The following is a 27930-nucleotide window of genomic DNA, read 5'->3' on the forward strand; positions in this document are numbered from 1 at the left end:
TAGAGTGTATATAGTATACTCTGACCCTATCACAGCAGCAGCTCGGTTAAATATTAATATTACACAGCTTGAAGGGTAGTGACCGACCCCATTTTAGCACTCACAATAATATTACCAATGAATAATTTGCAGGGGAATAAGTGGTTTGAGCTAGGTAACATTATTATTTAGTAAGCATTACTGTAAGAGCAATATGAAGGGGTTCGTTGTTTTAATTGTGTAATCTTTGGTTTCAGTTTTGATCAAAATGGCATCCAAACTTGTGCCACAGTTTGAAACGGATGTCTGAACAAAAGCATTACAGTACTGATTCCTTGAGCCACATTCAAAGTAAGATATTACCTCTAATGTCTATCGCTTAAAGATTATACTTTTACGTTTTTGCGCTGCCTCTGCTGATTGTGTAAAGAGTTGAGTCACTGTCACAGACTGTAATAGAGCAGGGATTTTTAACCTAAACTAAACTTTTTGCCGTTGTCATTAGTGTGTACTTGTGACTATCAGTGATTTTTTAAAACGTTTTTTATTCATTTAATTTTCACCATCTTAATTCCCCTCAGATTCATTTGGAAGTGCCCCGACCCTAACTTTGAGAACCCAAGATTGAAATACACTGTAGACTTGACTTTGCCACCTCCTGACCCGCTGCCAAGATATTTATCAAATGTACCACTAAGTGGCGATGTTTCAGTACAAATGCTACAAGAAACATCCGTTTCTTATGGCCTGCATAAAGTGGAAGAGGGCATAGTGTATTAGGTATATAAAACAGTCCACACATAAAAGATACTGCACATTAAAACAACATCTTCAGCAAGAACCATGGAACCTACATGAACTTTAAAAATTTGTCTTTCCAAGAAAGGAACAGACAACATTCAAAACAGTCTGTTGGAGTAAAGACTTCCTTTTCACTGCAGCAAATCACACAACCTGGGTGAAGTAGATACTATATAACATTTTCAATTGTTTCTAAGGTTGGAATGAAAGATTTAGATTTCATATAAATATAAATATAAATATTATTACTTCAGTTTGTACAGACAACTTCACAACTGGTACTCAGTATATGTTTTCAACTTTAAATCCAATGCAAATGGCTTGTAAATGCACTGTAGAAACTGTTTTCTGCTATTCCTTCCAATAGCGTTTAGGCCTATTTGAACTGAACCTGTTTGAGATAGTGGCCAATGAGACAGATATAATGCATGTTTGTGGAACTTGGGTCCCAGGGAGCCCTCTAAGGTGGGGTAAGACAGAGATCCCAGTAGGAGGCCCTCTGATTGGACAACTCTGGAGTTAACCAGTTCCTGGCTGGCTATGTATCTTGGCAGTTATTTTGACAGGCGCTATCATTGTGAGAGAGGAGATAAGTTGTCTTAGGGATCGCCATGGCGCCGGTGTGTCCCTCCTCCGGCCTGTTCAGACTCTCGTCAACCCCTCTCCACCCCCCTTTTCTCCCTGCCCAGCTTGAAGCAAAGGATTGTGGGGGGGCTGTTTGGTTGGGAGCAGGGTTTGTATTGGCAGGGGCCCTGTGGCTCTGGGTATCATCGGCCCCTTTCGGGACCATCAATACGTCCTTGTGACTCATAAATAGGACAACTCAAAATGACGTCTTCACCTTTTTTTAAAAAAATGCTCTCTTTGAATTTCTTTGTCCGTCATGTCTGTTGCTTTGTCTTCATTTCCATTCCTTATTTCTAAAATTTTTTATTGCAAGTTGTCTCTGAATTCCTTTTCTTTCCTGGATGCACAAGGGTGGCTTTGAAAACACAGAGGCAGAGAAAGGAGTGAGAGTGTGGCACAAAATTTTACCACAAGAAAAAGAACAAGGATGAGGCCTAGTAAACTTCTGACTCTTTGCTGAGTAACGTTTTCAAGATGTGCCTCTCAGACAGAGCTGTAATAATAGCAGAATAATAAAGGTCCATCAAACATATACAGTCCCTGGACTCTCTGTCATATGAGATCTGTACGGTTTACAGTTGGCCTCATTTCAGCCTCTGATATTAGAATTTTTACAGTACTGTCCAGTCAGAGCCCACAAAGCGCTTGTATGGGGGAGTTCAAAGTTACACACACACACACACAGGAATTTATGTTGCAGAAGATGAGCAAAGGAGTAGAAAGAGAGGAACAAAGAAAAGATGGAGTATGTTTTTCAGGACTTTGTATGTCTTTATTTTTGTATGTATACCACTATAAATTTATTTTGTGCATGTGCCAACCAACAATAACACATTCATTATTTATTTAGTAGTAAGCCATATAGGTTTTGTTTACTCTTTATTGTCACATTTTCAATTGTTTCTAAGGTTGGAATGAAAGATTTAGAGTGGAAATAGGAGCAACTCCAATCAAACAAAGCATGGATATTTCATTTTGTTCAATGCCGTGTTTTGCTCAGTAAGTGCAAGTAAGTCAGTGCTTTATCTTAATTCTATCTTTTTAAAGTCAAATAACTGTAGTTGTCACAAAGGTCTGACCCAGCACAGGCCTTGGAGAGATTTAAAATCATTTTGCTCAGACGTCATGCACTTCTAGCTTAGACTACAACCACTGATAACTTCAAGTACACTGTGGCAGCAAGAAGCCGCAAAACCTAAACACTGGGAAAGGATATGTCACACAAATGATAATTAATAGGAAATATGAGGGTCATAATTCATTATAATGAACCAAACCTGTGGAAAAAAATGCAGCTACATTTTACAAAAATCTTCCATCAAACAGTGTTTTTATCTTTATGTTTATGAAAAACACAAGAATGCAGACAGATTGTTGTGCAATAAACCAATTAGGACAAGAAATCTTTGAAACAGAGTGTATTAATGGAGCTAATAACCACAGCTGTATAAATAAATTCCCATCAGGAGTGAGGGTCCCACTTACAAACAGCTAACAGCTCTGACAGATTTATATGCTTTGCATTGAGAGGCTGAGACAATGAATTGCGCAGAATGAGATAAGTTGTGTTTTAGTTATTGCTGTTTGGAAGTTTTTATTAATATTTTTTGACAATTTGTTTTTATTTCAAGTTAATACTGCCCACCTTTTCATTGCCCATGTAAAATGATTAAGACGGAGAATAAAATGTTAGAATCATAACTCAAAATGTAGTGATAAGGAATCATTACAAATTATTACAAGACCTCAACACAACCATACATGACATGAATCAGCTGATAATAACTGTTTAAGCATCACAGAATTATGATGGGCTGCACCAGAAAAACTAATTTTATAGAGATTAGCTCTTACTATGTATTTTCACTTTAACTGCCAGGGATAACTATTATGTAGCTGACTGAACCAACTGATAGGGCTGATGTTAGTTAGCTAATATAACTCCCATGTAGGGTGAATTTTAAACAGCTTGTTTCACTGAAGTGTAAAAACAAAAACAAAAAAAAACCCCCCAAAAACTTTAAAACCAAAATGTGGTTTGTAAGCTTGGGTCCACAAACAAAATAAATCATTTCAATCTGTGAGATTTAGAAGTGGTGGTACGTGGATTTTGTTATCTCTGGACAGAGCCAGACTACCTGTTTCCAGTCTTTATGCTAAGCTAAGCTAATTGGCTGCTGATCCACCCTCATATTTACTGTGCAAGAAGGAGAGTGGTATCGATCTTCTTGTCTAACTCTTGGCAAGAAAGTGAATAAACATATTTCTCAAAATACCGAATTATCTCTATGATAGTGCAACAGCAATTAGCAAACCTTTAGTTTGACCCTACTGTGCTATAGGCAGTAATGACTAAATGCCTAAAAATGTAACAAAAAAATTTTTAGTGGTGGTTTTACAAATAGATGGTGCAGCCTAAACCTGGTCAGAGTGGTCTGAGGTTGGCTGTTGTAGCAGGAATTTAATAATTGAAAAAGCAAAAAACAAAACCATCATCAAAACCATAAGCATCACAAGCTCTAATAGTTTGGATGTGATGCTCACCACTCCCTTGGTGGTCTTGACCAGACTGACCGAGAGACCACCGTGAGGTTAATGACCCCTTACACACACACACACACACACACACACACACACACACACACACACACACACACCTCTGCACCCACTTGCACCAACCAGTTAACAAAGACAGAGAGAGGAATGGAAGTGATGGAGACATGGCTTGAAACAGCTCTATACTGTATCCCATCCAGTGCCACTACACCCACTGACAGTCTGCCAAGTCAGCTGAGGCACTGCAGCCATGACCTTTGACCCAGGAACTGAACAGCAGGAGAAAGGTTATCAATGTTGGGGTTTTTGCCCTTAAAGCTAAATGCCCAGACAGTGCAGGAGCAGCAGCTCGAGGAAGGAGTGGCAGTGTAAGAAACCTGAAGAAGTGATGGATATAGGCAGAATACCACCCCCTCAAACACTCACATACACCCTCTCATCAGTGCTTTTTGATCACATGACCATGGTAGGGGAGCAAACAGTGCATGATTGTTTACCCTGCTTATCAGTGGTGTTGTAACAAGTAGGGGAACACACAGAGTTACCTCCACGTACACGCAAGCACACACAAATGCTAAGAAACCTCTCCTTGGGCAAATGTGAAAAAGCTTTAAACATGGTATAGAGATGGATGTTCATTCCCCATACAATTTCACGACTTTTGATAACCTTACTTGACATACTGCAGTTCATGCTACCAGAGGTCTATACTGTAACACTCAGTGAAACCACGATAATGAGTACAGATCATGAACTATTAGCAAACATTTCTAATAAATCTCTCTCAGCAATCCTAAACTCTCCTCTGATCTCATCTGCCATAAAAAGGGGCATGTCCTGTACCATAACGATCACTTTTCAGAAGAAAAAAACCCAGTCTCTTCGTAACTCATGGGTAAAACTATGGACCCCAGCAAACACCGGCCAATAAATAACAGCTATAAATTCCTATATGAATTATGACTGTGCCTGCCCATTTATGATTGTGCGATAAGTCAACTTTTCAGGTACTGTAAAGGCAGTATTCCTTTGAGAGGCCAAAGATATAAGGGCCATGTTAAAGGTAAAATGAGTGTGTGCTTACTGTGTCTGAGTGTCTACATGTGTACTCCTTTTGATGTGTGTGTTCTTGTGTGTGTGTTTGTGCCTGTGTGCCCTCAGATGTACACTCCCACTCTCACACTCAGACTCTGGTTAGTCCAAGCCAGCGCCACATCAGTCCATCATCACAGATATGGCTTGTGGTTAGATAGCAGGTCTGGCGGCGCACAAGACATTTTGTCCACTCTGTCATGTTTACTTATAATGATAAGCTTTGATGGATTCCCCACAAACTACAGACGCCATGGTGCGCACACATACACCATCTAATTCACACATGCATGCTTGTGCGCACACTAAAACACGTACAGCAACAGAAAAGAAACACACACAGGCTAAAGGTGTTCATACAAATTAAAGATATCAGCAAAAAAATACAAATTTAAAAATGCTCCCCATAAGGATAAACTTTAATCTTTTAAAGTTATCTATTTATTGCTCATCTTTGGAAGAAAAGGCTGTTTTGAACAGTTGAAGAATAAGTGTTTTAAGTCTTTTAGCATTAAGATCACAGTTTGGTGGATATAAGAGGGAGTAGCTGTGTTTAGAAATAATTTCCTGGTGTGATTTTAAAACTCTAACAAGGCAGGTCCATGAGCAACATTTTGAAAACTAAAATGTTTTCTTTTCTATTAAACTCAGAAATAAACAATTAACCCCCCCCCCACTCCTTGGTTAAATACTTGGTTAAATTAAATACTGTCTTTGTCAGGCTTGATGTTGCACTCTGATCTGTTGCTCGGCCTGTACAGTGTTTCTGGAGGGTCGGTTTACTTTAGCCTGGCATTTGGCCAGACCACAGACTGGTCCACTACAACTGTTCTGGACCAATTAAAAAGACTAATGAGGCCCAAGTTTATCATGTCACCCCGAGGGCAGAGAGGGGGGCACTGAGACAAGCAGAATGGCAGAAGACTGATGTCATACTGTGGGTTGGATGGTGATCACATGTTGATGACCTGAAAAAAATAACATTGCTCTTTGTGATTTACAACTTCTCAATGAATCAATCTTCTGGTCAATAATCACAGACAGAATCTTTAACATCATCCAAAACGGTCTTTGAGCAGTTTAGTGTGCTTTTTGCAGACAGAAGATCCAACATTTGAGATTCAGTGGTTGGTTCCAATGTTACTTTCTACAGCAAAACTGAAAATCAACTTAATAACTTCTGATTGACTGAGGCTGTTTCCACATATACTGCAATTTTCTAAGCATAATACAGTATATAACACGAGCATAAACTGCCAACTGCTGCATGGTTTTCCAGGCATTCAGCAATGTTACACACCCAGCTGCGGTTTAGCTTGTGTGTGTGTGCTATAACAATTATACATGTACAAGCTGTGTGACAACAGATACTTTTATACTGTTGCAAATACAACATCAGCCCTGCAGGAAGGCGACTGAGCCTGTTCAAGCACTAAAGAAACGTTTTAAACCTCCTTTAACCTTTTACCTGCATTGTGAACCTTTTAAATGGAGTGAACAGTTGTTTGTTGTTGACCATTTGAAGACTTGCATCTTCAGTCATCTATGCATTGACTTCAACATTCAGCCAAAATGTTTGCCGCTTGATACAATCAAAACAATTTCATAAAAGTGCCCGGTACATGTTTCTCAGAGTTCCTGCAGATAAGACCACAATATTACAAATAATCTGGTGATGAATCCACAGGACGTTCAAAGTCTAAGCTGTGAACTGCTGCCACAGTGTCATCGATATCAGAATGAAGTTGCATTGTCTTCTTTTTCCCATGCACCAAAACATTTTACAGTAAGAGTGCACCCTGAGTGCAGCTTTCATTTATTTTTACTGTTGCACCTCCACTCCCAATCTCCCACTCATTTTATGGTTATTTACACCCAGGCACACCATGGCCACTGGTGAAATTTAGGGAGTGTGCGTCTGACAAAGAGAGTGAGAGAAAATGACAGCGAGAGGTGGAGGATAAGCAACTCAGAAACTTACTCTTTCTTTTGCTGCTTCTTATTTTACATCTCACCCTTCCTCTCGCTCTGTCAAGGCCACTCTTTTCTTCCTCCCACTTGCTCGGCTGAGAAGAGGTCAGAGTAAGAGAGAAAGAGCAATAGACACAAATACGGGCGCACACTCAAATCCTGGACTGACCGACCACAACCGTTACAAATCTTCTCCGCCTTATCGAGGACAACACACTGATAAGTGTGTCTCCACTCCCCATCCGACAGATCCATCTCCGAAAACATCTGACACGCACGTAGGAAGATGTGGAAATATATGTGTGTGTAACTGGCAGATTGATGGTCCAATTCACTCCCATTACCATAAGTGAGTCAACCCAGAACTAAGGAAATGAAAAGGGTTGATTTAGGTGGTTCTGGTGGATGTGCTGATGCTGTGGGATGATAGTTAACAAGGTTTAGATGGCATAGGTCTGTGTGTGTGTGCGTGTGTGTGTGTTTGCTCTCTTTGGGAGTGCTGCACCTGCAACTAATGATGTGAAACTTGCCAGCTTCGTCTGCTGCAGCCCTCCACTTTGCAGTCACTCCCCACAGATCAAACTTACACCTGTTGACCCACACCAACACACATTTCCTGGCATGACAATAGCCATTCCACCACTTGGGGCTAAGTGCCTCCTTAACCTGGTCTCTGACAATTAATTCCCTGATTTTTCCTCCGGTGGATTAATGTTTTATGGACACAAACCAAACCTGACATCATAATCTGTGCACCGCTGCTGCAGTGTCTTTAATGGAGACAAATGGGCTGACGAGTGTCACAAAAAAATAACCTCAGCTTTATCTTTAGCCTAAATGTCATCTGATGTACAGTTTTATCAAGCGGGTGTTTGGGGAAATGATTGATTTCTAGAGTGAGGTTGAAAACATGTAACTTATGACGCATAAAGTGATTCCCCGAACTTGTGAACTTTTGTTAAATGAAAGTTCACTGAAATATTGTGACAAAAATAATGGGAGATAAGAAATGACAAAAAATCTGCTGCTTTGGGATATATGTGCGGCAAACAAATTTTTATAGAAGTGGTTTAGAAGACCCTCCTATTGAGATGTTTGGCATTTGGGAATTTTGATAAGAAACAGCTCATTAACTGAGCAATTTATTTCTGCAGTGGACGAGATCCTTCTGTTTATTTTATAGAGGCTCAAAGAGACTGTGGAGTCTATGAAAACGGAAAACCCCTGTATCCAATCTGAGAACATAATAAGCACACAAAAACACAGTTTTGTGTGTTTTGTTCACCTTTGTGTAGGAGTACACGTTTTATCAGCTCTGATATGGAGAGACACACATGGATGAGTGTCAGGGCCACAGCTAGGATAAAAAGAATCTGAGGTCACCCTGTGAATTTTTAATAAATTTAGTTAATTTAATTTTAATTTCTTATTTTGTTGGTCTAAAAGTCATCAAGTTTAACCATTTTGAGTATCAAAAATACTGGTCTCAGCCTAAAAATACCCACCATGTGTAAGTTTATAACTGTAATTGTGTCCAGAACGCCCAGAAATTCACAAACATTGTGTGTGCATTTTCATGAATTAACCGTACAGTGTTTCCTCGAGTCTGTGTGCATTTTCGTGGTGGACGTGCAGGGCCACTGGGTCAAGGTGGGCTGGGCCCGCGGTTCCCACAGCCTGTGTGGAGGCAGCCTCTGCCGCGCTATCAGCCTCCGTCTCCGGCCCCCTAGCACCAGCGGGCCCCCTGACGTCAGCCCTGGCCTGATAACGGGGTCCACAGCAAGCAGTGGAGGGGTGGGAAGGGGGGAGGGGGTTGGAGATGGAGGGATGAGGTGGAAGGAGAGCTGTGGGCCAGCAGGGAGGGAAGGAGGGAATGGGGTTACACTAACAGAGCCAGCGGTGGATAAGACCTTCAGACAGATAAGACAGAGCAGAGTGTGGAGCCTCTTTTGTTTTCCACTGCTCCTCCTGTCTGGTGGCATCTCCCTTCTCCTCCTCTCTGACATTCCCTCTCTCTTTCCTCGCCCACTTTCAACTTCTTTTTTTCCAGACTTAACCAATTTGTTAAACTTTTCTCCTCCACGGCCCCTCCTGTCTTTGTCCAAACAGAAATATTCCTGCTGTTATCGGACATGTGCGCTATGACAGTCCCTGGATTGAGGCACCTTTTCTCCTCTAGCTTCCTCATTGTGTTTTTATTTTCTCTTACAGCACTTTCAGAGAGGGAGGAGCCAGCTTTTGACTGACAGGAGGAGCGTGTTTTTGACACTGACAAACAAATTCACACACTTGTTTCCAAACCTTCTTTCTGTAATTCTCTCTCCATGCCACTCTGCATCTTCTTACATTTTAGTCTCACTGACACCTTAACCCTTTCTGCATGAACTCTGCGTGAACTCTTCATAGACACCAGAATCCATTGTTGTGATGATATCACCTCACCTTTGCCTAACCTGAATCTTACCCCCAACTTGCCCCTCCACGTACAAACAAACAGTTTTCCATCTACCTTCCACATCACACTTCAACTAAACCCTATGCATCAGCATATTAAACACAAGCTCTGTGTGTGTGTGTGTGTGTGTTCCCTGTTTGCTCTTCAGGCCTTCTCTAGCTTGCGGACTTTGGCCACTGCTTATCACAGGGAGAGGTCCTGGGATCCCTGAGTCTTCACTGCTAAAAATACATTCGCTATAGCTTACATACACCCACACCCACACACTCAAATGTTCACACACACTCTCAGTATCATAGGACACCCTGCTATGAGGCTGTCAGTCAGATATCAGGCCAATATGATTGGTCAATGTTGGATCAGTGTTGGATTTTGCATTTAAAATCTTTTGCACAGAGCTCACATGACTGTAACATGTCACCCACAGAACTTCATTAAGATTTTTCTCAATTTTATAGCTGACATTTAAGCAAGCAACACCCAGGAGTGGAATTTCAAATATTAGCATACAAGCGTCAAAGAAATATTCAAACGTTTGTGTGAGTGAATTGGCTAAGTAGCTTTACAAACGTTGGAGACCATCAGGGACAAAAGAGATTTTGATAATTGAATTCTTATCATCTGTAATTGAGTGTTGTGTGATGTGTTTGCGCTGCTCTTCAAACAGTGTGAACCAAGAGTCCAATTCAGCACTTGAGCCCGACACATATGAGAACCTGCAACTGAGGAGTTAATAATTTATTCAAAAACACACTCCTGGTTAATGGTGTGTGTGCGTGTGCTAGTTATAGAGAGAGATGATCAGTGTTGCTGAAGCCTAGGTGCTTTGCTGAAGTGACTTGTGTCTCCCCAGTGTGACTCCCTCACCTTACCTGGTCAAACACACTTAATCCACAAGCATTACACACAGATACCTTAGAATAACACACAAATCCACACACTTGCATACTTAAGACACACACATAAGCATGATTCCGCGAGAAAGTTGTACCTAATAATAGAACAATAAATGCTGAATACATAGAGATCATAAAGATGCAATCAGGGAGTGAAACCATGACAAAAAAAAACGTAATTGAGCCAAACAACTCGCCCTAATTTTAACCAAAATATCATTAATAAAAACTTAACAAGGACAAGGACAACATGGTGTACAAATAAGATGTTTTTGTGGGATATATATGATGTAACCTGAGATTAGTTTATTAATGAATAAAACAATGAGTTAAACAAGATGGTAGCCAAAGTAAGACCTAGATTTATTTAGTCTTGAGTTGAAAGTAGAGCTTTAATGTTCACTGTGAGCAGTTAGGTTCACAGACAACAGTCAAACAAATAAGAGTGTACAAAAACTACAGCAATGAAAGACATAAACGTTAATCAGTGTCTCAAAAACCATCCACAGAAGCAATGAGACAACTGACAACAGGCCAATCCGGGAGGGACAAAAATCTGAGAGTCCTCAGACGTAATCAGAGGACTTTATGAGCCCATTTCACACACGATGAGGTAACATTGATTAGCACTGTTTCAGCATGAGCGTTATCACGTGAGTGGATCCTCGATGATCAATCTGATCAGATAAAACAAGACAAACAGGTGAGGTCAGCAAGAACAGATGGAGACAAGATGAAAGGCCGTTTGTAAAAAGATTGAGGACTTTCAGCTTAGTTTGCAAAACTGCATGAGAATGTGGAATAACAAGGAGTACAATTGGGTGACGTGTGTGTGTGTGTGTCCATATTGATGGGGTATTCTGCCTCCTTGGTTTTCCTGCTTCTCCATTTGATGTCTTCTTCCTGGAGCCAGGAGTCTACTAGCAGCAGTGTGTGTGTGTGTGTGTGTGTGTGTGTGTGTGTGTGTGTGTGTGTGTGTGTGTGTGTGTGTGTGTGTGTGTGTGTGTGTGTGTGAGGAAGAAGGGCCAAAGTAAGTCAGCGACCCCGGATGATTGAGTCTCTGCCCCAGCCAGGACGGGGACAGTTTTCCTGGTGCCTGGTTTGGACGCACAGACACACACATACACACACCTTCCTCAGCAACAGTCTGCTGCTGTCCGCCACATTCCAGCATCTCTATCTAGTCCCTCAAACAACACCTCCTCATTCATACACACTGACAGCAAACACACACAGTGCACACACAGTTGCAAAGAATCGTCGTTATAAACACACACACATACACAGTTTTCATGAGCTCTGGCCTCTGTCACTGTCAGTGATACAGCCTGGCATGTGCAAACACACAAATCAAAACACACACTGTACTGTACAATAACAGAAAAGAGGATGAACTCTGTTTGATTTCTCTGTATTTTTATAAACTCTTCACCCTGTATTTGCTCAGATTAGACTACAGAGTGTAGTAGTTTACAGCAGCAGCCTGAAAGAAGAAGGACAAACTCTTGCTGCTGAATGACGACTGAGTGATTATCTCTCCCACCAAACTTCTTGTACAACATCAGAAAAAAAACCCTCCATGTGTCTTTTGTTATATTAATTCTTATTTCAGTCTCTGCTGTGTTGATCCATTCTCCCTCTTCCCAAAAATAGCACACAGACTGAACCTCTATACATTAACTTGAACCATAAAAGCATGAATCATCTCTGACTTTGGTGCAACTTTGTGCCCTCACAAGCTAACAACACCACGCCCTGATATTATTAGCCAGCAATTGGTGGATGTGTTATCAGCCTGCAGTTACACATTGATGACAGTTCCCCATTTCCATTGAGGCAATATTGCTCTATTTGCCTGGACTTCTACAAGAGAGGGTGGGGGGCAGAGAATCAATACTACTGTATAACAAATGCAACTGAAATAAAAGTTCATGTACACATAGATCGATCGATCGATCAATCGATCGATCGATGTATGATACACCCATACAGGTCTTTTCTTTTATCAGAGCTACTTGATAACTAACTAACATCACTAACTATCTGAAATACTAACATCTGCAGGCCCCTGCTGGTCAATGAGCCGACCTTCATGTCTGAGTTTAAAAGAAAGGCTGTTATGCAATTAAAAAAAAAAAAAAATCATCCAGGGTTTCAGGTAAATTTTTTAAGGTTCTTTCCTCTTTTAAAGAAACTTTCTGGTGCTTCTATTAATCACTGAGCCCAACAAAATATGTGTTTCCTGTAGGACACAGACATCAACATAAAATTTTGATTTTCATTTGATTTCATTGCTCAGTTACAATTTTTGTAACTGAGCAATGAAATTTTTAACACCAGGAAAACCACAGCTGTAATTACTAAGATTAATGAAGGCTGTATTCCATTTAGCTGGAATACAGCTAAATGGAATACAGCAGGTCCCTGAACCTGGAGGTCCCTGCTCCAGATCCAGGGACCTGCTACTGGACATGTGGATGACTCACTGGCTTGGATTACTGGGACACCTCTAATAGCCTTCTATCAGATAATGTTAATAATAATAATAATAATAATAATAATAATAATAATAATAATAATTTAAGGTATTATACACACACACACACACACACACACACACACACACACACACACACACACACACACACACACACACACACACACACACAGGGCTTTATTGGCAGCCTGCATAGAGTCACATAATTCAATGAGAGGCTGTCAGTGGGAAGTGGCTGCACAATGAAATGGCCTCGTGTGTTTACGTTCACTGGTGTTGATGACAGGTATAAATCTGTCCTCCTGAGGACAACAGCAGCCGGAGACTTCCGACTAAAGGCGCGTCAAGCATCCAGCGCAATTCTTCATTTTTGTCTAGGAAAAGAAAAAGGCAGACGTTTCATGTAAGACACGTAATTACCAGTTTAACACAACGTGGAAGTCAATAAGTCATGTGATAACAAATTGAAACAAATCAGTAAGGGCTTGTTGGACCCTCCAGGTCACAGCTGACGTCTTTACAGCAATGCTCCTCGAAAATATCCATAAAATGTGTAGAATATTCCTTCAAACTAAAAGCCTTCTGTCTGATAATGGATAAATAAGTTAGTTGCTCACGGTTAATTGATGAGTCAGTATCTTGATCGCTTACCCAACAATAATCACACTTTCGTTCATAATCCATTTTCAGCTTGTAAAACACCACCCTGCTGCAAAATATACCGAGTTTTTTTTTTTTTTTTCCAGTGGTTTGATTCTTGAATCAGCTTCAAGACCGTAGGATAAATATTTATATCCGTTTGCAGAAAAGGAAAATAGCCTAAACATGTGATTATGATTATAACTGTAAATAAGACCGAAGGAGAAAAGTAGGGACAGCTGAACGCTAAAACACAAAAAAGGATACCATGGTGATTTTCTCGAAAAGATTACTCGGGTATAAACCACCCACCAATCACCATTTAGTGAAAAATGGAGTTCGTTTTAAGGGACAGTTTAAAATAAAACACACAAACGATTTAGAGCCATAGATCATATCCCACAAATCATTTCAGATTAACGAAAAAAAAAAAGTTTGATAAATAATAAAGAGAGCTGGCAGTGAGGGAATATTCAGTGACCGAAGGCTTCAGTTTGTCCCATGACAAAACATCTATAAATAAAAGTTACTTAAATGTCCAGAGTTCAAAATGATTTTAATAACACATGTTTTAAATTCATTTAATCGTTTAGAAATAGAAACTGAGCAGCTTTCACTGTCTGTGGCAGCGAAGAAAAGACTGAGACGCTACAGGATCAGCAAATGTTTTCATGTACGAATTTAACTCACTAAATAAATAAATAAAAGAAAAAGTTACTTATGGATTAAAACGTACTTACTTAATAAAATCCACAAACATGAGGGAAAGAGCGACCTATTTTCCTTATACCGACAAACAGCCAGGATGTAATAAGTCAGAAAATAAAGAATCCATGGCACCTAAGAAATGTCCAGAATAAAAACGAAATATAATTTGGTTGGTTGAATTTTTGTAATATCATCAAGCTTTAATGAAATTTTAAACATTTGAACTTTTTTTGGCATGAAAGGGGAGAGAGAGGGGGAGCGAGCGAGAGAGAGAGAGAGAGAGAGAGAGAGAGAGAGAGAGAGAGAGAGAGAGAGAGAGAGAGAGAGAGATGATAACAGCTGGATCTTGATCACAAGGTATAGTCTCTCACTCCTCCTGTCTCAGGTCTCCTCTCTCACTTTATTCTTAATTTTCTGAATGTTGCGGAGATCTTTGCTTGACTTAACAGCAGATCTGCTTTTATTAAGGACGACAGGGCTTTGCGGATTGTTTCAAACCACATGTTTTTGCATTAATACTCACTGATTTTGCGCGTAGCTGCATCCAAACTGTCATTATCCCTTCTATCAACACGGATGTCCAGCTTCAAGCAGAGGATATGTACCAGGGCATAATGACAACCAACCACGGACCCCCTTCTTATGAGGCCGGATTTCTCCACAACGCCTCGGCGGGCACCTCTCCGGTTTATGTGCCCACCACCCGGGTCGTCACCCCGATGATCCCGGCGCTGCCTTACCTCCAGACGCCCGGTGCGTCGCAGCAGAGCAGCCCCGCGTCGAGCCACTCTGCTTGGGCGCAGCCGGGTGCAGACTCGGTGCCCTCGTACAACCACTCCCCGGTGTCTCCGCGTTTCACCTTCTCCACCAGCCCGCCTCTGTCCTCCGGGGTGGCCACGGCCCGGGAGACGGCAGCCTCTTACACCAGTCCGCTAAACATCTCTGCAAACGGGAGGGAGCACTACGGCGCCAGGGGCCTCGGCGGGTCGTACCACAGCCCCTACCCGGCCTACATGAGCCCCAACGTGGGTGGAACGTGGCCGGCGTCTCCTTTCGATAGCCCGGTCCTCCACGGTCTCCAAACTGGTGCTCCTCCATGCGCAGCACGGCACCCAAACATAGGTGAGTAACGGGAAAATATAAAACATATTATTTTTATTTTGACATTTAAATATATTGTATAAGTTTCATGCAGAACATTTTCTGTTAATAAAAGGTGTTTGGACATTTTGATATTTCACTCAGAAAAATAAGAGATGACAAACTCTCAGCTTCGCTGTCACCACACAGACAGAAAAGTGTACATGCAGCTGATAAATAAACAGCAGCATGTCTCTTTTATTAAATTAAAATCAAAGTTAATTAATTTAGATACAACAAATAACCATAAAAAAGACACGTACAGGAGGTGAAAGGTCGCAAGGCCTGACTGGAAATGTGTCCTCGAAAAAATGAACACAAGTTCTGCTGCAGAACAGATCTGAAAATATTAAATATTCATTATTATTAACATACAACATGCTGACAAAAAATAAAAATAAAGTTTGGTCTGCATGTTGCAGAAAAACTCTGTTAGTAATCTCTTAATTAAGGCCCAGCGATATTCAAGCTGCAATAATCTAAAGGTCCTGAAACATGGTTTAAAAATCACATTTAAAAATAGTATGATAAGACTGATAATACAATACATCGCGATTAAATGTGTGGTTTACATTTCGCACAACTTAAAGACAAATTCTGGTATAAAACGAATCAATCAGATGCCTTTGAATTACAAGGCAAGTTTAAACTTTAGGCCTATTTTTTATTTCTTTTTTTGTAAATATCATTTTATTTTTTAAAGATCTGACTGTGTGACTGAGTGGCTGCTACTGCTTACATCAGATTTAAATGAAGCAGGACTTCCCCTCTCGTCTGATATAAACAACACATCAACCAGAAACACCCTCATTAACCTCATGACGAATTTTAAAAAGTTACGGGCTGAACACGAGAAGTGTGCGGCCATAAATTCACCGCAAATACGAGTCTGTTTTTGTACTTTATATATTTTTATACCTCGGATTTTGTTCGTCTTTTTTAATGAATTAAACGATTCCTAATTCACAAGTGTTTTGTGAGGAGCATGGATCAAAAAGCACACAGTATCGTTTGGAAGATGTTTATAATCTTATTATTATTCCTAAAAAATGTATTCCTGCTCAGAGTTATACAGTTAGTTGAGACTCAAACCACATGTAACGTACAGCGATGTAATGCACAGTGTTTAAGATGTATTACATTATTAACTATAAAGCCTATTGTTTTCTGCCTCATTCAACACCTAAAAATAACACAAAGTAATTTAACTTTATTTTGAATTTTACTGCTGCAAAAAAAAAAAAAAACATGTCTGTTTTTAGAAGAGTAAAGTATAATTTTCTATTATTAATAAAACATAGATAATAGTTCAGACTGTAAATGAAATAAATATATTCTAAATGAGTTAACTTTTTTTTTTTTTTTTTTACATTTTTATCAAATTAAAGAGACATCACTGAGGTGATGAAATGAACATTTAGCTTGAGCTGAACTGATAACAGTTTCTGAGGATTATAATTTATGAGCTGTGTTTGACTGTGGCCTGGTGGATCAGGTCAGATTTTATTTGATGGTGTTTGGGGAATCTGATCTGATCCGGATCAGCAGTGCAGAAGTCAGTGCTCAACTGAAGAGTCCTTTTTTTTTTTTTTATTTTTTTTTTTTTTTACTGAGGATACAGTGAAAATTGTTTTTCAAAATTTATAGAATTTTGAGAATCCTATTTCTTTGTTTTACATATGAATTAGTTGTGATTTGTGGATTAGTGGACTGAAGCTGAGGCTCAAATCTGACTGACTGACTTTAAGCTCCCTGTACAGGATGTGAATTTGGCCTATAGCTGAAGGTTGCAGTGTACTCTGGACCATATAGAATCACAGCGATTTCACAATCTATTGATTTTGCTCAGGTTGTCAGTATTTCGTTGCTTTGACTTGCTCTGTGTATGGCCAACATCACTGATCAGACGTGAGCTTGTTTGACCCATGTTTCTCCATTATCTGCATTTTGAGCAACGGGCGTCTCATTCATTTCAATTTCTTTATCTTCTCTCGAAGTATAATTGAGCTTTTTATTATGAGTGTCTGTGTTTTTTAATCAAATTAACAGCTGATTAACAGCTGATTACTTCCTCATTTATAGCCATCAGCTGCTCTTTCTGTCTGCCAATTAATATGTGACCTGCATGTTGATAATGTGAATAGACTGAACGTTCACACCTACTAGGTCATCCCCTTGAACTGCTTGATGAAGAAAGAGAGAAAGATCAGCTGTAACAGATACGAGCACTGATCCAATCTAACCTCTTCATCTGATTACAATCATGCTGAACTCACAGTATAGCCTGTTAAATAATTGCTCCTGTTTTATAGGTGGAAGAAAACACTTTTGGTAACAGGCCACATCACATTGTTTTCTAATATCATCATACTAAATCAAACTTCAGTGTTTAATTCAGTGGCATTCAGCCACGTAGTGAAAGGCTCTATTGTATCAGTGACTAGAAGGGAAATTCCTTCAGGAGTAACTTGGCTTTTCAACTGAGTGAATGAAAGAAGGACAAAAAAAAAGTAAAACATTTCACTGATATTTGCTCCACAGAGGAAATCCTGTTAAAATTGGGATGGTTGGGGATTGGGATGTTCTAAAATTGCTTAAATTAAAATTTTAATGATAGAATATCTTATTTTGCCTGAGAAATGTAACTTTGAGCTTAAAATGGCTTAGAAACACATCTGTTAAAATTTGCCTTGAACATAGTTTTTGTGAAAAAATGTTTATCAATCATTCTTCTTTTCTTAAGTTTGATCTCACTTAAACTGTAAATGTAAACAGCAAAATAATTCCTTCAAGGACAAAAGAGCACTTACATTTTTTTTGTAACTGTCATTATTTTAGTCTCTAATAATACAATACCTGAATTATCAGTCTATGTTTCTGAAATCATAAAAGTGAAATGTGTTTCCCTTTTATACAAGCAAAACACACCTCTCCCTTTCTGTGTCATCTTGGAAATTAACAAGCTTTAAAGAACTTTACAAATTTACAAATTTCTCTGCAGTAAATTTTAAAAAGCACTGAGCATAAAATATACATCATGAACATCAATGGAATTTTTTTAAAAATGAAGAACAAGGAAGCAAAAGTAACAACATTAAACTGTAAAAATTACAGTTCACATAATAAGTAAAACACCTGCACTGAAAATGTTACTTAAGTATGTTTAAATAAAAAGTAATAAACACAGAAACATGGCTTCTGTGTGTGTTAGTATACATTTCATTTCTAGATTATCACTGAAACAGTGAGCAGGACTTTACTCCTATAGTATTACTTTAACCTATAACAGTGAATCATATTTTACAGGCTCATCATGTCAAATTTGTGAAGTAACTAGAAACTGCAGTTATCAGATAATTGTTGTGGATTATAAACTAAAATATTTCCCTCTGAAATGCAGCACAAACTGGAAACATGTACTTTACTTTAAAAGTACTTTTCACCACTGAGTAAAGCCCCTCTAGGTATTGAATTATTAACAGGTTCTTAATATATTCATGTCCTGCATTTGTGTTGGTTTAACCAGTTTATGCCTTGTCTTTTTATCCAAAACAACGAGTGACCACATCCATCAGAACAAATGAACTTAGTTGTTTTTAAGTGTTGGTATTGTAACTCATTATTAGCCTCACAGCTGTCATGATTAAAACACACCATTCAATAACCGGTTGGGACTGTTTCTCTGCACATGTGTCACTATCACAGAGTCTTTTATTCCATTTTAACCTTTGGCCTGCTGAAGCCTTAATGTGGCTGTTTTTAAGCTGCACCCTGATTGTCAGCATGTATCTGATAAAGATACACCCTGACATTTATACAGCGGAAAAAAATAAACCTCTGTTTAGATAGAAACGGACAGTGCAGTGTTTCTTTTGTGTATTGTCTTATGCTGCTGCGTTGTGTTGGCTACAATTGCTGCCTGGCTCAAGGTTAGCGTGCCCTGCTGTCTCTGTTTTGCTCTCAGCCTTGGAGGAGGCCTGCATATGTATCACTGCCATTCCTGTTACTCTCTGCAGCGAGGGAGGAACAGTTGGAGGCCAGATTTATACTCTCTGCAGAAGAGTAACTACAGACAGCCAAGTGTATGGTTAGAAACACATTATGATGCCATTTAAATGTAAATCTCTGAGTTTTAAATCAATGTTTTCCACAATTCCTCAAGCTATTTTGGACATAACCTCGCTTAGCTGATAAACATTGTAACCTGTGCCACTAAATGGAAGAGGAAAGGATCTGAATCTGTCACTTCAGCACCACAGATTGATGTCTCCTACCCCGGAGCAGCTAAGTGGCTCTTGGGAGATACTCTGTTATGTGCCAGATGAGAGAGTGAAGATTACGTTCATCAGATGTCGTGCTATCTGAGAGAGAGGGAGAAGGAGATGTGATAGACACGGAGTCTCTATTTGATTATGATGGAGCTCTACTCCGTCTCTATTTCCAGCCGACTCTTTATCTCAGGGGGAGTTGTGAGATAAGGAGGGATTCCAGGCTGCTGTTGTGTGGGCCTGCGTGACTGCAGCCTGCACCTCCTGCTGGTGTAGAGACATCACTGCGCTGCATAATCACCCCATCAGGGTTTGACAGTGCAGGAGACTGTTTATTAAAAGAGGATGGAAAGAATCTTTGTGGCGTGAGCCCAGCTGGAAGTTGATTTCTCTAAGGATCAGAATATTTCTTGGTTTGGTTTCCTGAACTGAAACCGAGCCTGTGCTAAGTAATACATGGGAATTAATTTAATCATTTTAATCTGCTCTGAGATGGTTGACTGAATTGATCTTCAGAAAATCAGCTTGATCAACAAGCAAATTTCAGCTTAACCAGTATCTCAGTTTTGCCTGAGAGTTAAATAATCTATTTCACTTCATGAAGTATGTTGAGATCCTTAAACTGAGGTCAAACGATAAAGAGAGTAAATTTCGTACAAGAGAAAGAACAATGTTTCCCACACGTAACTTGATTTCTTACTCATCATCTCTGTTCAGATTTGTTTGATGACTTTGCTGAGGGGCGAGAGTGTGTGAACTGCGGGGCGATGTCGACCCCCCTGTGGAGGAGGGATGGTACAGGCCACTACCTGTGTAACGCCTGTGGGCTGTACCACAAGATGAATGGCATCAACAGACCTCTCATCAAACCCCAAAGACGACTGGTGGGTGACAGCAGGAAGCACAACAAATTAATCAGAAATTCTACATTAGAGATTTTTTTTTGCCTCTTTGATAAATAAAAATAAAATTTCCATCTTCTTTCTCTTTCTTCATTCTTGACTGACATGTTTTATGCACGACAGTCCGCCTCGAGGAGGGTGGGCCTGTCCTGCACCAACTGTCACACCACAACCACCACCCTGTGGCGACGAAACGCAGAGGGGGAGCCAGTCTGCAACGCATGTGGCCTCTATATGAAACTCCACGGGGTAAGAGAGATAGTGAATCTTAATCCTGTCATTTTAACATATCACATAAAATAAAAAAATACATGCAGACGATCTAAATGTACAGATGTCAAGACAAATGCACGCCATCCCATAATAATGTAACTAATTAAAAATCTCTCCCAGAGCCTCTGCAGATTTAAAAAAGTCTTTATACTTAAGACTAAATGACTAAATGACCTTAAACCACTGGATGGTTGGAATCCATCATAAATGTGATAAACAAGATGGTCATTCAAAGAGTTTTTGAAAATCAATCTTTGCACAAAATTTGCACTTCTCACCACCTCAATCATACTTCACTTTCTTTCCTTGCCTTGTTGCCTCGACAGGTACCCCGACCCCTGGCTATGAAGAAAGAGGGGATCCAGACCCGAAAACGCAAACCCAAGAACCTCAACAAGTCCCAAACTGGTGAGTTTCAAAAATAAATGGTATTTAGTCTAATTATGTAATAAGATGAAACGGCAGTTATGCAGCTTTCAGAAGTTTTGTGAATTTTAAACAAATCCTGTTTCAAAACCAGAGCAGCCATTTGTAGTCCTCCCATACTGTCCTTACCCCTTGAGTGTAGATGTCACGTCGCACAGCTCCACCCGTGTGTGTTCGCTGGCTGCACATGTATGGTGACCGTGGCTCTGTGCTCCACAGGGACTCCAGGCAGTGAGGGGACTCCAGTCACACACAGCAGCACTCCCCGCGCCACCGCCGCCGCCGAGGAGCCTCGTCAGATAAAGACAGAGCCGGAGACTCACAGCTTGTACACACACCACAACACACACACACAGGTAAGTTACTTTCAGAGAATATAATATATACAGAGTTATAAGGATATAAGGAGTTTGTGAGAAGATCTGGTTGTGATGACAGAATAAGTAGAAACACAGACTATAGTTAAACCACTTAAACAGCCACATAGGACAATTTAAATTGGTCTCCTCACCATTTTCTTCTGTGTCCCTCTAGATTTCAGCCCTCCCAGCTTACATGGCAGCTCAAGGAGGGGCCCTTCCTCTTAAGATGTCCCCTGGGGGCCACAGCGGGTCTTCTGGCTCCAAAGCTGAGCCCTGGAACAACCTAATCCTGGCTTAGAAGACCAGCATCTCAAACCAACTCATCTATACAGATTAAACTCTCCTAGCAGACTAGAGTCTGGGGAAAGCGGACTGCTGCTCTGGGTGCAGATGATCCCACAGCCTCCTACAAGGCGTATGTACAGTGCCTTCAGTGCAAAGATCTGGGACAGAAATACGGGAGCCACTACAGAAATGGAGATCTTAAACATCACCGCACAGATACTCTGTGTACAATCGCAGCAGTCAGGGACTCGAACAGAGTTTGTGTTAGACAATCGTGAAAGAGCAGCTCTGTGATTAGATTCACACGACAAGTTCTGATATGAAAAACTGCAGCTGTGATAGAAGATAACTTTTTTTCTTGTCACTCTCATGTGCCGTGCCAGTGCTCGACTAAAACTGTAACATGAGCCAGTGACAAATAACAGTGATGGTCAGGCGTTTATCTCCCTGAGTTATTTTTATCTCAGTATATTTGTCTTTTCTTCATTTTAGTGATTTGAATATTGTTATGGAAAATTTGCCAAAGAAATGATGACAAACAAAATGTGCAAACAATCACAGCAGGACATTTTTTTGACAAAGGCAGCACCATGGACGTGTTGTAGTGGGTGTGCTTAAAGGGTCAATTTGTTTAAATAAGAAAACTAACAATTATATAATTTCACACACAGTGGAAATCCACATTTGTAAGTGATGTTTGAAAAACTCAGTAGCAACGTCTCAGGATGGGACAAAACGTGCTGGTAATCCACAGACCTCAGTGTGGTCAGTTTTCAGTATTTTGTATGTGACTTTCTGTGATTTAGTCACTGTGATTTAGTCTGGTACATTGTTTTGATAAGACATGTTGCCACTGAGTTCTTCAAATGTTTAATTATTTATAAGCTCCTCAGTTGTAATGGGGGTAGCAGCAGAAGTCTTAGCAGCTTATACGTCCACACCAAGAAAACACAAACCATTTACATGGCAGAGTGTCACTGGAGGTCAACGAGTTTTCTTTTGTGTGTGGTTTGGTTGAACTGATCCTTTAAATATAATCCACTACAGGTTTAGGTTTAACCACCTACTCTTTATATCCATGAAAGTAAAACTGACCTTTCGCCTCCAAGTAATTCTACAAAGACAAACAAGTCATAATTATTTCTTGTAAAGCCTCTGTAACAGAGACAGAATCGCTCTTGACACCCATCACTCCTCAACACCAGTGACATGATCTACTCAAGAGAGTGAAGTCAGTACTGACAGTTGAAAAAATACATGATAACCAATATGATGTGGATGGAATTACTGTCACATAGCTCCCTCTGCTGACACAAGTGCAGATGTGCATCCACAAGCAGAACTTCTTTAATACTTAAGGGCCATTCCAAGAAAAAAAAAAAAAAGAAAAAAAAATCCTGCTACTATTTATTATTATAGACACAACCCTAAACCCCATTATCATCTAATCATCATCTGTGAAATGAAGGTTGTTTGATGAACTGTATGAAGGAGTACTGTATTAAACTGTACAGTGTGTTAGCAATACTGCTTTAATTTGCTTGTGACAAGCATGGAGGCGACGTGTGTAAATGTGGGACACTGCCACGTGTAATTACCAAAATAACAACTATATGAGCGTATATGTAAAAACTCCACTCCAGTATAATTGTGTAATACACTATTTGTGATATATTGTAAGTAAAGACACAGTGAGAGATGAACATGTGTATTTCTCTGTGTGCACTAACACTACCTGGTGCCCTTCCTCTGTGTGCAACTGTAGCTCTACTGAGGAACCTAATAAAGACAACACATTTTGATATAATGCAAATGGTGTATATGAGGTTCGGTGTCATTCATTCTGCTTCAATTGCATACTGAATATTAGTGGAATAATTAGTGTTAAATTAGCTTCCTCGTTATCTTCTCAGTGTTTAGTCTCGTAACAAACTGCGGGGCTTTTGACTCTTATTCTGAAAAACTGCATCCTGCCCATTAGTAAATATTCGTATGTGAACTTTACAAGAACTTTGGTAAAAAGCTTTATGGTACACTGATTGAAGTCCTCAATCAGTGTCTCCCTAATTAACTCTGCATGTACCATCTCCCTACAACTCTGGTCCTGGAGTCCATCATACATTTGTGGACTAAATGCCTTCCTGCTTTCTAAATGTTGGTCAAAATGTCTACTTTTTTCTGGAAGCAGAACTTGTGCAGCTTCAGCCACGGTGTTCAGCTCCCATGTGAAGACTTTTTTTCTTGTTTGCATTCACAAATACTATGCATTTCTTTTTAAGTAACATTTTCAGTCCTGCTCCTGCACAATGGTAATCAGGGAAACTTAGATTTACAGATCTCAGGAGGTGTTTAACAGTAAAACTCTTCCTGAATTCCTGTTTGTTAAATAATGACATCCCCGCTCTGTTCTCTGTTGTTGTAGTTAAGATAAAAAAGATCATAAATTACTATACTGACTTTCAACAAAATAATGTATTTAATAAGCCACAGACGGGATGAAAAGGTCGAACTGGTTTCAGACGTGTGTTCTGGGCTAAAAATAAAGCCAGTGTGCAGTGCGATGTACCTCTTTGGATTCGGTGAACCGTTTATTCACAGCTGGGCACATGCTAACATTTGCACATGTAGATAACAGCATTGTCCATACTCAATCACCTTGATGTTTCCCTTCAGCCAAAATCAGAATCAAAGCACAGCAACAACACTGACAAAAAAAACCTGTTTGCTTCCCTTTCCACACACACACACCTGGAGATTAGCTATATGCACTTCCCACATCAATGCTCCACCCTCTGTTGTTCACTGTTAATACCGCATGTGCATACATAGTCACATGGTGTACTAGATAATGTCATCGGTGGCTTGTCTGAGCTTGAGATGCTCCAACACTTTCTTCACAGAGTACTGTGTGTGTCAGCCCAGGATGATATCTGCTCAAAGAAACGTGTTATTGTTAGTCAGACATTTAACCTCTGCAGAGGTGACCACAGCACAAAACTTGACAGTGAACATGCACAAAATGAAAATTATAAACCTTTTGACAAACTATTCTTAGCACAACACCCATCGTGTGATCCACATGAACCTGTCCTAAGTTTTTTTTTTTTTTTGCAAACTATCCTTTTATTTACTCTTTGAAGGAACAGGGAAACACCTATTGGAAATGGTTGGAATTACACAACTTGATAGATATGGTTATATAGTAAAAATACACATGAAACATTATGATATATATCATAAACCCATATAACAGGACCCACTGTAACAGTGAGTATGATACCTGAAAAACTCCCTATGACCTAAAACGGTCTACAAAGATTATCGTACCCATTCATTGCTTTTATTTACTTATGTTGAACTGCAATTTTTACTTTTACATTTTTACAATTTACAATAAATTTCTACGATTTCATTACCATCTGATATGAAATGTGCAACAATGACTTAAATATCTCTGTAATGACAGGAAATTGTTTATAAAGCCGCTTTCTCTCTCAGCTCATTACAACCTACTTGGGCTCTGTCTCTTTTTGATGACACACTTCCTGATCTCTGAGACATGTGGGCAGGGGTCACCGAAGACGCTTGGGGACAGCAGAACTTGCCGGGTCCGTGTCTCGTCTCCCCTCCTGTACGCCCGCACGCTCCTTTTCCGAATACATGGGCCCCACATTGTCCATTCCCCAACCTCACAGTGAACTAGAGGAGACAGCAGATGGTTGATGAGACACTCAGTGTGAAGACAGCAGCAGGAATGCTTGTTGGACACTGGAGGGAAGGGGAATATATCTCACCTTGGGGGATGCACTGCATGAGCTGTGAATCAGGCTCAGATCCACTTGGGCAGGTAATGTGGCACTGCCCGTGGAGAAAGTACAGATGGGCTCTACACTGCACACACACATTCCTCCTCACACACACCTCACATCCAACAGGGCACTCTGAGACAGAGAGACAAAAACATCTTACAATGTGCTGTAGTTTCCCAACGTCATGGACACCACGTGCACTACAGCACTACATGAATAACATGCAGTGGTGGCAGTGTCTCACCTGTGCATTCTCGCAGTGCTGTGTTTGCTGTCAGTCCACTCGGACAGCTATTTTCACATCTGCCTCGGAACAGAAAGTGGCCCAGGTGGCAACGGGTGCAGAAGTTTTCGCTGAAGCAGAACGCGCAGTCCTCTTTGCACCCTGCCATGGGAGTGAACCTCAGTCAGGGCAGAGTGAGGACAGTGTAGGGACACCAAAAAATTAAAGTGCTCTGAACCAGATGAGTCAGCCAAGAGTTGTGTGCTAATCTAAATGCAACATCAAACTAACCAGAATAAATCTGCCATAGAAATCCCAAGTGTTGGTTTAATAAAGTTAGACTTATGTAATTCCGTCTTGTCTCATTTGAGTGTTCTCAAAATGCTTTTGAACATCTTTCCACCGCTCCTACGTGTGTTCATGTGTACCTACGGGTACAGGTGTTGATGTGTGGCGAGCGCATGCTGTAGTGACCCTGGGGACAGGAGGACAGACAGGTGCCCTTCTGCCTCATCCCATCCAGCTCCAGGTGGAAGAAGAGGCGAGGTTTACAGGACAGACAGCCGTTCAGGGACGAACATGACGCACAGCCTGCTGGACAGAGTCTGCTCACTGAAGAACTACCTGGTATGGGTTAGAGGCAAATAAGGACATGAAATGTGTGTGTGTGTGTGTGTCTGTATGTGGACTTGGAGCCTGACCACAATAACACTGAGTGAGTTTTATATTCTTCACATGCTCGTGCAAATGAAATATTCTCTGCTCCATTTACATTACGAAATTCTAAAGGCAACTTAGTTTTATGAGAACAGAGCCAACAGTCAGAGCCAAGCTTTGAAATTTGTAGTGTGAAAGAGGGCAAAACCAATGGAAATCTACGACCACATTGTTCCCTGAAAGCTGAGAGAACACACTTATTGTCTCCACATGTAGTGTCTGTCTACTGTTAACTATCTTTTACAAGGAATAAAGGGGGGGGAAAGATAAGGCACATTTCACAAGAGCCATATCAGAGTCGTTTTAGAAAAGTGGAGATGACAAGTTGATTGAATACTTACGCCTGTGTCGCAGAATCTTTGTGTTGTCAAGGCCTATTGCAAGATTCATGAAGTGCAGAATCCAGATTAATAACGGTATCCGCATTTTCCTTCACCTTCAGCGCAGCACAGCACGGCATCGACCCAGTCAGGAAAGACACCTCGCATCACATCCCAGATCCTGTGATGTACGTTTCAATCAAATAACAAAAAGAAAAAAAAAGAAATAAAAACAAAAAAATCTGTGAATTTCTCCAAAAAGTTCATTCAGCTGGACCCATGTAGAGACTCCAGTGAGGGTGAGACAGACAGCAGTCGAGTGCAGAAATGTTTTCTTGAGGAAAAATCTCACGTGCATTCCATGAGATCACTCAAGCCGGCAGAATACCATGAAGAATGCAAACAGAAGAGGAAAAAAAAAACCATCAAGTGACAATCGCAACCCAGAGCTAATATAAAGTTTGGGTAAAGTGCTGTGAGTTTGTCTCTGTTTCCTCCCACACATACACTCTAACCCTCCTCTCCTGTGTTACCCTTCTTTGTCGACCCTCCTCCTGATCCATGATCACATCAGCATTGTCTCCTGCTCGAAACCAGCACAAAGGCTTTTCTGCATGACGATAGCACTTATTGGAAACAAATTCTTATTCAAAGAAAAGTGAGCCTCAAAGAAGTAAACCTGCTCTAATCCAGCACGATAACAGGTGGTTCGTTGTAAGCTTAGAGGTGAGCGTAGCACATTAACTGCACAAACTTCTAACCTCCATCACGTCACATCTTTAAATAATCTGCAAATAATGGCACATAGGGTGAGTGTGTGACCATGAAAACAAAATATCTCATTTGGTTCCATTTAAAACAAAAAGGCATGACTATGTTTTTTGAAGCCTGTCATCACATCAACACCAGCTTTTCAAAGTCCTCTCACATGGGGCCAGATGAACTCACAATGGAATAGCTTTAGACACACACACACACACACAC

At 40.3% G+C, this 27930-nt stretch overlaps 2 protein-coding genes across 2 annotated transcripts; one reads left to right on the top strand and one right to left on the bottom strand.

Moving 5' to 3' along the window:
- Nucleotides 1-14590: 14590 nt before the first annotated feature.
- Nucleotides 14591-23659, top strand: gata4 (GATA binding protein 4). The gene is made up of 6 exons (XM_041063700.1): nucleotides 14591-15343; nucleotides 20347-20513; nucleotides 20655-20780; nucleotides 21131-21212; nucleotides 21450-21586; nucleotides 21765-23659. Exons 1-6 carry the CDS (start codon nucleotides 14821-14823, stop codon nucleotides 21888-21890), a joined length of 1161 nt encoding a protein of 386 aa, XP_040919634.1. The 5' UTR covers nucleotides 14591-14820; the 3' UTR covers nucleotides 21891-23659.
- Nucleotides 23660-24486: 827 nt separating this feature from the next.
- Nucleotides 24487-27192, bottom strand: LOC121199731 (R-spondin-3-like). The gene is made up of 6 exons (XM_041064642.1): nucleotides 26968-27192; nucleotides 26342-26533; nucleotides 25931-26071; nucleotides 25672-25818; nucleotides 25391-25576; nucleotides 24487-24807 (listed from the first exon to the last, which is right to left on the bottom strand). The coding sequence occupies exons 1-6, from the start codon at nucleotides 27050-27052 to the stop codon at nucleotides 24791-24793; spliced, it is 768 nt and encodes a 255-aa protein (XP_040920576.1). The 5' UTR covers nucleotides 27053-27192; the 3' UTR covers nucleotides 24487-24790.
- Nucleotides 27193-27930: the final 738 nt, after the last annotated feature.

Source organism: Toxotes jaculatrix, chromosome 19 (genome assembly GCF_017976425.1).
Source record: "Toxotes jaculatrix isolate fToxJac2 chromosome 19, fToxJac2.pri, whole genome shotgun sequence".
Lineage (NCBI taxonomy): Eukaryota > Metazoa > Chordata > Actinopteri > Toxotidae > Toxotes > Toxotes jaculatrix.